Source organism: Juglans microcarpa x Juglans regia, chromosome 4S (assembly GCF_004785595.1).
Source record: "Juglans microcarpa x Juglans regia isolate MS1-56 chromosome 4S, Jm3101_v1.0, whole genome shotgun sequence".
NCBI classification, from domain to species: Eukaryota; Viridiplantae; Streptophyta; class Magnoliopsida; order Fagales; family Juglandaceae; genus Juglans; species Juglans microcarpa x Juglans regia.
This window is the reverse complement of record NC_054601.1, coordinates 22,909,255-22,920,916: the sequence shown is the minus strand read 5'-3', so window position 1 is coordinate 22,920,916 and position 11,662 is coordinate 22,909,255. Positions and strand designations below refer to the sequence as shown.

The window sequence follows — 11,662 nt, the reverse complement described above, 5'->3', positions numbered from 1 at the left end:
ATTTGAGAGTTAAGTGTTTAGATGTTAGATTCAAATTAAAATTAGACTGAGCACAATTAGGTCTTGCAACCGAATGCAGCTAAATTCTTTTTATGTTGCAAAATTGATGTGATATATTATATTGCAAAATTATTTTTATTACAAAATAGATTGAACATATTACATGAAATTACATCAGTTTACGAGTTTGGATTATATATGCTATTCATCATTCCACACCACACATCATATATATTTTAAATTTTCTTTTTTATTTTTATACTATTTTATTCTTGCTAAACTAATTAAGTTGTTCTATTTATTATCCATACACCATATATTTATTATGAAAATAAAGAAAAAAAATTAAAAAGAATATATTGTGTGGTGTGTGATGTGTGGTGTGTGGAGATGCTAAGTAAAATTATTATTTTTCTTGCATAAGGTCTTATATATTTTCTTGTCTTTTCTCGTTTCTTTCTGTCGGCAGTAAAAAGAGTAAAATCCAATCAAAATTTTTATTGATACAATCCACATGACTTGGATGCAATCGAGTAACAAAATTAACGTGATTCATGATTACTATTTTCTTTCAACCAACTAGGTTTGGATACAAAAGTCTTTAAGTTTATCTCAATTCATTTTATTTAATCATTATAATTTTTTTAAATTTCTATACAAAATATAATAAACAATTTAACTTTTGTAAATTTCAAAATAATAATAATATTAAAAAATAATATTCTAACAATATTTTATTCAACTTTAAACTTTCATCTCATCTCAACTCACTATCCAATCCTCTCCTAAAAATCCATATATATATATATATATATATATATATATGTATGCAATGATAAGGAAAAAAACAAAAAACAAAAAAGAGGAAAACTGAGACTCCATGCATGTGACTGAAAATACCGATCGAAGATCTAAATTGTTATGCTTTTCTGAGAAGTGGTTGATAGTCAAAATATCGATCTTAACAATTAATTCAGAATTTAGATTTGAGCATATCTTACATGCACGATTGCAACATATTGATCACATTAACAACGTCGGGCCGTCATAGAGAGGAAAAAACACATTAATCATCATGTTGTGTGTGTGTGTGTGTAGATCTAATATCACCTAAAGGTACTGCATGCATATATAGTATATTTTATGACATGTTTGTTCAATTTCGGAGCAAAAAGATAGGTCTGTGGCACGTGCAAAGATATTGTTGTATCTAATAAATTAATCGAATACGACGTACGTACAAAACTGATAAAGGGAAAAACTATAGTTCATTGGATCGATTAATCTATTATTTCTTTTGAAATATGATCTAATTAGTTAAAAATATAAATTGTAATTTGTCAATGATCATTAAAATCTGATAATTAATTTGTATCATGTTACATCATTTTCGTATTCTTTAAGGAGAGAAGAAAAATGATGTATATAGTGCGTATAGGGTTTGCCGGACATGACACGTTAAACAAAACGTCTACCCATCGGTGGCGAAATCCCAAGAAATTAAACGAATGTTGGTCCCGGTGGTCCATTAATGGATGAATGAAGTTCCTTGAGAAATTGGACAATATGAGATCGATCCACAAGCTGCATGCTGCATGCTGCGGCTGCCAATTACGACTTGGATATTCAAAGTTTCAGAGAAATAAACGTCATTCTGGACTATCTACCTGCAAAATGCAGAGTACGTACTAATTCACAAGAGCCCTTTTTGAGACGCAAGCAGCCATGCATACAGTAACACTGCTACTGCTGCTAGTCCATAAATGACTTGAGAATTCATAACCCAAAAGGAAATGATCGAAATTGACACATGCATGCATTTTGCATGGTGATTATACAACAATGCATGGAAACCATGAATGAAGTATTTTTTTTTCTTCTTTTTAGATGAATGAAAACGATGAACTTTAATTGTACACAAATTAAAAGTCAAGATTTGAGGCAAATCATTTGGACTTCAAACCTGGATCGGTTTAAAGAAGTCTGCAAACTATTCTGAAGTCAGACAAACTCAAGCATCCTTTCAGAATTCAGATTCTACACGGCATATCTTCATCTTGGCTAACACGACTTGTACTGGTCGCCAGTACTAACTACTACTTCAGTCCGTGCGCTGATAGATCATTTGTTCCACATTTCTTTTGTCGGTAGCAGCTGATCCAAGCAAATCGGTGATTCGGTGCCATTCTGACTTCTGTCTTCATCTCTTCAACATCCTATTAGATTGATTACTTCTTATCATTCACTTATGTAAAACGTTATGTATAGATGATCTATTTCATTATATAACATACAATATCAAATTATGTCCATTTGAATAGTTTTGACTTGGATTTTAATAAGTAGAACAAATATTTCTCTTCATTTCATACCAATGTCATGCATTCAGATAATGTCCCGTTTGAACATAGAAATATTCTCAATCTATCTTATCTCATTTCATCATTACAATCTTCTTGAATTCACGTATAAAATATAATAAACAATTCAATTTTTTTAAATTTTAAAATAATAATAATATTAAAAAATAATATTTTATTTAAATCATATAAAATTATCTCATTTTATCTCACTACTCAATTCAGCCCGACAAATTTATTTAATTTATTTGCAAAAAGTTTCTGCATTTTGTTTCCATCTTCAATACACTTCTTAACTACTTCTTTCTAATTATTCTCCCCACGCGAAAACAAAGCAAGTGTTTTTGCTGAGTAGGTCCCATCTCGTACCGTACCAATCGCCCAGACGTACCTTTTACCCATACTCACCCAGATTTCAACCCATCTCTTTTCTTTTATAAATTCCCACTCCCCTTCCCCCTTCTGCAAAGCGTACTCCCTCAGCTAGCTGCATCCTCTCTTTTTACGTCTTCTTTTTTCCTCCTGAGAGTCCTAACAGGCTAACACATGAGAGAAGGAACAAGAGAAACTGCAAGTGATGATGGAGAGCCAGGATATTTCTTCACCCAACTCGGACGCATCTCGTCCGTCCCTGGGTTTCCCTCTCGGTACTGCCCTCCTCTTGATCGTCATCTTCAGCTTGAGCGGTATCTTCTCCTGCTGCTATCACTGGGACAGGTTCAGATCACTACGTGAATCTTTCTCCCATGACCAAGACCACGACGCCGATCAAGATATCGAGGCGGCTTCACCCTCCAAATCCAAACCCACATGCACGGTATATTTACACACACACACACACACACACACACACACACACACATATATATATATTCCTCCTCTCCGGCCAATAAAATTCACCTAGATTTTTCTTTCATTTCAAAGACCTATCTTTTCAAGAGTTTGAAGTCTATGGAAAAAAAACACTGCATGAATTGGATCATATATATTTGCTAACGTTTTGTTTTAAAACAGGATTTAAAGCAGAATCAAAGCCAAAGTTTGCCTGTACTGATGCCCGGAGATCAGATTCCAAAGTTTATAGCATTGCCTTGTCCATGTAAGCCTCCACATCCAGATCATGAAAAGGCCGTCGTGGCCGTGAAAGTGCAGAAACCACCGAAGCCACCGCCTCGTTTCCCAGTGCCTTTGTATTAGCCAAAAAGACAATTATCATGAGCATGCAGTTGATCATGTATATGTGAAGCTAGTGATGGTATTAAGCAGATAATTAATTTTTACTTGGAATTTACCTGTTCGCGAGAATTAGATTCTACCTATATGTATTGTTTTGTTTTGCCTGCTAGAAAAGGGCAGTCACTTTGTAAATTTGAATCACTTCATTTACCCAAGTGGTGTAGTATTAATTAATTTTGTAGTTTTGTTCAAATGCATGGAGGGGTGGGAAGAGTATTGATCCGTGGCAAAGTTGAAGGCTACGTTTAGAAATTGAGATCTGTGAATTGTAATATTTTATGGATCATATGAATTTAATTGTTTTAGGTTAAAATGTATGAAGTAAGTTGTGATGAATTTAATTTTTTTATGATAAATTAAAAAAGTAATCGGTACAATCAATAATTAATTTGAGATGAGTTGAGTTGAGTTGAGTTGAATATCTATACACAACCTAAAAATCCAACTTTTATCTAAGCAATCCAATAAGCTTTGCTTGTATATTGTGCACTTTAGAAACGAGAAATCGTTAGGAATAAGAGAAAAAGTAAGTAAAAGAATTGGAATAAATCACATATAATATGATACAATATAAGATTTTATTCTGATATTTGATAAATATTAAAAATATAATGCAACAGAATAAGGGTCATAAATTAAATTAGGCTATCGGCCTAGATTATGCTCTATGGCTACCGTCACAAACAAGACTTCACACATGATTCTTGAAACGAGTCCTCATTAGGTCTAGATTCTCCATCCATTGACTTGATTTTGACTTTCTTAAATGAATTTTTAAATTGATTATAGGTTCAAGAGATTTCATTCCCACGGGTTCATATCAAAACCCACGACAACAAATTTGCCTAATTGGGCAAGAATTTTGCTACTCATTATTCTACACACCATACTTATTTTTATTTTATTTATACTAAATTAATTAAATTTTTCTATTCATTACCTTAAGACCACGTACTTGTTAAAAGAAAAAAAAATAAAAAATCATGTATAGTACGTGATATAGAGATAATGAATAAAATTTTCTTTTAAGCAATCCTACGAGATTTACCCCTCTCTCTCTCTCTCTCTCTCAATACAAGCATGTAATTTTGAAGTCAAGCATATTTGATATATACGCTCATGATTATGTTGATAAGTATATCAAATCTTTCAGATGAGTTGGGTTGGTGTGGCTAGCTCCTTTTGAATCATGATTTATTGGTCTAATTTTAGTATTAGATATGGGGAAACTAGCTAGTTACCATGTTAGCTAGTTATGTTGTCCGCCACCTTCTAAGAACTTTTACGCGTCAATAAAAATAAAGCAAGCACGTTTTGATTAAAACTCCAAATTGGAGTGCAAATGCCTTTCCGACATCAAGAAACCTTTGGAAAAACCAATGAATTAATGAGTTAAACCGGGAGTAACACTACTTGATCAGTGCATGAAAACTTTTGTAGTACAAGATGTGACATGAAAAAGTGGGTGACCCAAATCATGATCATAACCATTATAGAACAAGCTCGCTCCACCGATTGTTCAGAGTCCAGACGCCAGCTCATGCTCGATCGTGATCGTCCCCCACATCTCCTAATTTCACTGTTGCCAACAGATGTAGACCACTTTCTTCCCTGGCCGGCCAGCCAGTACAACAAGTTTGTACTCGTTCCGTGATCGTTGCCAGTACATACAGAATTGCTTTCCATCAATTCCTTGACAGTGACTCTTCCTTTCCACAATCTTATACTTTATTTGAAGACGACAAATGCCCACCGCAGCCCGCATTTTTCTCTCATTAACTCATCATGCATGCGGGGGGGCTCAATTTTACATGACCAATCTTCAATTCTTCATACTCAACACGCAAGGAATCTTCACGTTCTCTCTTCACCGCCCTTCTTTTTCAATCTATAGTACTGTGCTTGCATTGGGCGTTTTTTGCTTCATTTTCTTTGTAAGTTGATCATATATATGGTAACAGCTAGAGATGGAGAGCACTACTTTATAGGCTAGCTAGCTCCTGATCTTGATCAAACCAAAACCCGTTTGGCAGCAAAAGTGGAAACGTAATTTGCCCCAAAAGATATTGGTTCGTAAATAAGGTACTGTTTGCTTGTCAATCCTTTTAAGTATGTCTTTTTGAAAGTTTATTTGAATGCTTGATTCCCAGAGAAAATGGATGCATATATGACTTGTTCCGGACAAAATTGGCTTGGGGATTTGCATGGTAATTAGAGTACTTCTAATTACAAGTCTTAAATGTACAAATTTTATATAAGTTTTTTGTAAAAATGTGAACCCACGAGAGATAATGAATTTCTCATACTTTTTCATAGTGTGAATTACTTTTTTATAAAATACTTTTTTTTAATACATTTGACGGTTGATTTCTCTTTTTCATACTACACATGTGTGTAACGACACTTCTCTCACAATAAGTTTCCGTTTGGATTTCATCTTATTTTATCATTATAATTTTTTTAAATTTTTACACAAAATATAATAAACGATTCAATTTTTTCAAATCTCAAAACAATAATAATATCACTACAAGAAAAACGGATTTTGTAACCAATTTATTGCGACCAAAAGACTATTTACAACTAATTTTAGTTACAAATAGTCATTTCTCTAACATTAACTGATCTCAAAAAAATAATTTTCTTATAATGAATATTGAAAAATAATATTCTAACAATATTTTTTTAACTTTCATTTTTATTTAAAAGCATCTTATCATATATCTGAATCAAACAGGCAATCCTTCAAAATAGATAATGAATACGCAACCCAAACGAGAGCTGCGTAGCCGCTGCAATCGATTGCGCCACTCACCTTTATGGATGGAACTCGTTTCATTTTGTGTCCATTCATGCCCAAGCAACAACCCACATACTCGAGAGCACATGCAGACGCCGTGAAAACGCAGCCTGGCCCATTTGTTTGCTTTGAATTCAAAGAGAAGTTTTTGGGAAAACCAGGATTTGTAAACGTTATAACGTACGGATGATAAGCAATGTATCGGATGGGACCCTTTGTACACCAAAATCACATGGAGACACTGCCTTTTTATGGACAATTCGTAGTGGATTCTGAGTGGTCTTATCCCAACAGTGTTTGATGATGCAGCAAACATCTTTTAGTTAATTTCATTTTTGTTTTCAGGCCAAGCAGTTTCTTCGTGCAGTACTGCCAAAGATGACTGTCTTAATCACATGTTTAACCTTCTCCCAATACCATCATGGTCTTTAATCATGAGAAGGTGAGAATAATTTAGCAAAAAGAAGAGAGTTGTTGAAATAGTTCCCATCCTGATCATGTCTGTACTTATCAAAACAATAATCAAAGAATCTTTCGAGCCCATCACAAGGGCCAGATTCTTGATCTTCCATGAGGTGCAAATTATTTGGGTTTCTTTAGTTAAAGTGGTAAACCAGATTACAGATATTAAAGATTATAAAAGATATGCTTATGGTAGCTACAGTGACAACAAAAAACATGAAAGAATCCAAGTTAGACTTTTTTTTAGCAAGATATTGTGCCCAAAATGGGGTTGCCTGGGTACATGATGCCAGGCTGTAGATGCTTTCCTCAAAGTTTATTCCCAAGCATAAACAATAGGAGACTTTTTGTAACTTATAATGCAGAACTTTGGATGGTGCCTAGTGGAACAAGGATATCTATCTTCGAGATGAGATGAAATGATTTTAGATAAAAATTAAAAGTTAAATAAAATATTATTAGAATATTAATTTTTAATATTATTATCATTTTATAATTTGAAAAAGTTGAACAATTTCTTATATTTTGTGTAAAAATTTAAAAAAATCGTAATGGTGAAATGAGATGAGATAAAATATTTTTTATGGATTAACCTTGTCGGTTCCATTTAGGGTGGAGACTTTGTTCAATCGGGATTCGGACGATATACCTTGCTCATGCATGAACGTACGCACGTATGGGGAATGTTTTGATACAAGAAATGCAGCAGAAACAAGGATTACTATGTTTGATCATCTGTCGTAATAGGAACTTAGCGTGGGTTGTCAGTTTTCTTTGTTAGTGGGGTGCATATATATATATATACACATGCATGCTCTAGTCCAACATGTATGCATCCTTTTGATGATCTCTTTCGTATTTGGCTTCTGTTTTACTGTTTCTCTTTGATCACCTCATTTGCAAGATAATTTAGGTCTCGATTGCTTTCAAGACTAAAATTTAAAATTTTGAAAATTTTAAAAACCTCTCATTTTATCATTACAATTTTTTCAAATTTTAATACAAAATAAAATAAATAATTTAATTTTTTCAAATCTCAAAATAAAAATAATATTAAAAAATATAATATAATAATATTTTATTCAACTTTTTAATTTTAATCTCAACTCATGATCCTTGAAATTTATTCACACTGGCTCAAGCAGAAAAATATATCTATTATTATTGTTATTTTCATATAACATGAAATTTATTTATTTATTTTATACTAATACCGATAACAGGTATTAAAAATGTATTTCAAGATATAAACTCATGAATTTTAGAAAAAGAAATATCGATTGCCATTAGAAATAGTTTTAGTAGAAAAATTTTTAGCTCAAAAAAGGAATTTATAACTATTTTAAATTATTTTTAGATTCATAAGTAAACTTTTCTTTTGATTAGTTTCTAATAAAAAAACGGAAGCGAAGGATAAAGGAATAAATGGAATTATTAGTTTTTATTGAAAGCATAAAGGGTTGGCCCATTACAGTGCTCTGTACTCCGTAGGCCGTAAGGCCTAGTGTTTTGTTTTCTATAGCCTTTTCTGTTCGTGGCTAAAAAAAAAAAAAAGGCCACTCTCTTCCGAGTTAGAATAGCTGGATTTTCCAATTTCCCTCCCAGAACATGTACATCGTACGCATCATGACCGTCAACGGCGCCAAGTATTCGGGAAAATGCCTGGTACAAATTCCAGCAGTAGCGACGACCTACGCCAGACACTGTGAAGATCTCCGACATCCCCCCTCCCCCCCCCCCCCCCCCCCGGCTGAAGCTCAGCCCAGAATTTTAGCCTTCCATGAATCTCCGGAAATTCCCGAGACTTCAACAGAAGAGTACAACTTCAAAACCCGAAGATCCCAAAACCCCCAAGTCCAAGTCCTGAAACAACCCAGCCTCAATGTTGACTGCTCTCAATGCTAAAAGCAAAACAGGTTTTGTGGATGGTACTTTCTCTCCACCTGTAGATCAATCTAATTCCTTGTATATTTTTGCAACAATATGGTTCTTTTATGGATTCTTGATTCTCTTACAAAAGAAATTGCTGGCAATGTTATCAGTACCCGAATCACTGAAGAAGTTTGGAGAAACTTGAAGACTTGATTCGCTCAAGGAAATGGTCCTAGCCTATTTCAACTCAAGAAAGATCTTGCTTCTTAATTTGACTCAAGATCAATCTTCTGTGAGTTTCTCAATTTGACACAACTTGAAAGCTGTGTGGGATGAATTTTCTACTATAAAACTAATTCCCAGTTTTTCTGGTAACCTGGGGTGTTCTTGTGGGGCTTTAAAGATTGATTTATCAATATGAAAATGAATATATTGTTCAATTTTTTATGGGGTTAAATGATTCATTTACGCATATTTGATGACAGATCCTATTAATGGACCCAATGCCATCCATTGATAGGGTGATATCTCTAACTTTGCAAGAAGAAAAATAGCGAAAAGTTGTAGGAGCCTCTGTGATGACTGCATCGGCTGCTTTGCTTTGTAAGAATATAGTTTCTCCTGGATCAAACAACAAGCATTATCCTAAGTAATGTTCTAAGCCTGTTTGTCTCCATTGTGGCCTCACAAAACACTCAGTTGAAAGGTGCAACAAATTACATGGTTAGTTGACTGCATTTCGCCAGGAACCAAAATATCTTCTGTAAACTAGGTTTCTTTATCTTCTACTGGCCTTGATGAAGCAACCACGAATTCAGATACCACTCCTTAATTTCCCTTCTCCAAAGAACAATGCCTTCAGCTTTTTGCCTTCCTTCAATCTTTTTCACAATCATCTCAACCCACAACAATGAAGTCGAATATAAGGTAGTGGCTAATACTGCCTGTGAGCTTATCTGGTTGCAATCTCTCTTAAATGAACTGGATGTATTTCTTACTAATCCACCGACTTTATAGTGTGATAATTTGGGTACTATTTATTTGACTGTTAACCTTGTTTTGCATTCTCGTACTAAGCATGTTGAGCTTGATTATCACTTTGTTAGAGATCGTGTGGCAGCTAAAGCTCTTCAGGATTCCTTTGTGTCTAGTAAAGATCAATTTGCTGATATTTTTACTAAACCTCTATTTTCAGCTTGGTTTTCTCAACTACGATCAAACTTCACCATCTGTCTTGTGTTGCTTGACTTGTGAGGGCTGTTAAGGCAATGATTTCTGCTGCCTCATATTAGAATTAGGATGATAATTCGAGAAAGATCAGCTCCAATGCAAGAATATTCCACTAGGCCTAGAAGACTCTAAACTGATTCCGAATAATAGAATTAAGTAGATTCTCTATAACATAATGGTGAGGTGTAAACAAGCGGTCCCAAGTCTGAAATGTAATTCTCGCTGTTGTGAATCTGACTGTATATATAGGCTTGGAAAGTCTTTGTAAAGATGGAATGAAAAACAGAATTGTAAAACTATGAATTAAGACTGTGTTTAGATGTTAAACTGAGTTGAGTTGAGATGATAAAATATTGGTAGAATATTATTTTTTGATATTATTATTATTTTGAGATTTGAAAAAGTTGAATTATTTATTATATTTTGTGTTGGAATTTGAAAAAATTGTAATGATGAGTTGAGATGAGTTTATATAATAAACGAAGTTCTCTCTAAGGCATGTATTCAAACATCTGCCCTGCAATCCTTTTATTTTCGCCTTAGCTTGTTTTGTATGGATTTTGCAGGATTTTAGTGGATCTGACATTTTTTTACGACGAAAAAGATTATTTGTAATGAAAATAGACTCATTTTAATTAAAAATAATTATTTTATTAAAAATAACTAATCGTAAATAAATAATTTTATTTTACAGTGGAATGAGAAATCAAAGGTTCCTTAAATTTTGTTCTGACATTTCGATTGCATAGATAGACGCAAAAGTTCGGGAAAATTATTTCAACCCCTTCCAACTTTTAAAGACATCACGTTTCAATTCTAGGAGGTATTACAAGACCTTGTTCCGATAAATTAACCTCGTGCTGTTGAACCTAACATGTAGTGCTTTGACGTTGCAAGTTGTGCTGCTAGTAATGCTCACTCATATAGGTGATCCTTTCTACATTGGGACCTTTTTTTCTTAAAACAGAATTCTGGACTTCGTCAGCACAAGTTGGGGCTCATAGATTACAACTATAATATTCTATATATACTAGATTACGTGTGTAACTCCAGGAAGGCTCAAGCCGGCCTATACTGAAAAAAAAAAAAAAAAAAAAAAAAAAAAAAAAAAATTCAGATCCATTGGAACATTATAAATAACGAAGATTTTTCTTTCTCAAATAATATGAGATTACATACACCACATATCCTTAGAATGAGTTATTACAATATCTCGCCTTATACTCCCACGTCCATATCAGGCCAATGAGTCATGCCATGAAAGGTCCAAACTACATGGTTTATATTCTAAAAAAACTAATCAATGATATAGTTGAAATCCAATTAGAACATATATTATAAAGAGTAATAACTTTTCATTTCTAAATAATGTGAAATCTCATACACCACCTATTTTATCAAAAGAGAAGTGCTATATTATATAAAAGTAATTCCACAAACTGACATGTTTTTATGTGATCCGATCTATTTTTACAACATTGGAGTTAAAAAGATCAACTGGAACAACAAAACCGAGCCCTCTCTCTGATCTCATGCACACGTACGCATACAAACTCTAATTAACCGGTCTCGTTTGGATTCAAAACTCACCTAAACTCATCTTAACTCATCATTACAACTTTTTCAAATTCCCATAGAAAATATAATAAACAATTCAACTTTTTCAAATCTCAAAACAATAATAATATTACGATAATATTTG

At 33.4% G+C, this 11,662-nt stretch overlaps 1 protein-coding gene across 2 annotated transcripts; it reads left to right on the top strand.

Moving 5' to 3' along the window:
* The first annotated feature begins 2,777 nt into the window (after positions 1 to 2,777).
* Positions 2,778 to 3,789, top strand: LOC121262631 (uncharacterized protein At5g65660-like). Of its 2 annotated transcripts, none has more exons than XM_041165188.1 (2): positions 2,778 to 3,177; positions 3,384 to 3,789. In XM_041165188.1, exons 1-2 carry the CDS (start codon positions 2,938 to 2,940, stop codon positions 3,555 to 3,557), a joined length of 414 nt encoding a protein of 137 aa, XP_041021122.1. In that variant the 5' UTR covers positions 2,778 to 2,937; the 3' UTR covers positions 3,558 to 3,789. The 2 variants fall into 2 exon arrangements, with proteins under 2 accessions (XP_041021122.1, XP_041021123.1); XM_041165189.1 differs by having other exon boundaries at positions 2,798 to 3,177; positions 3,387 to 3,789.
* Positions 3,790 to 11,662: the final 7,873 nt, after the last annotated feature.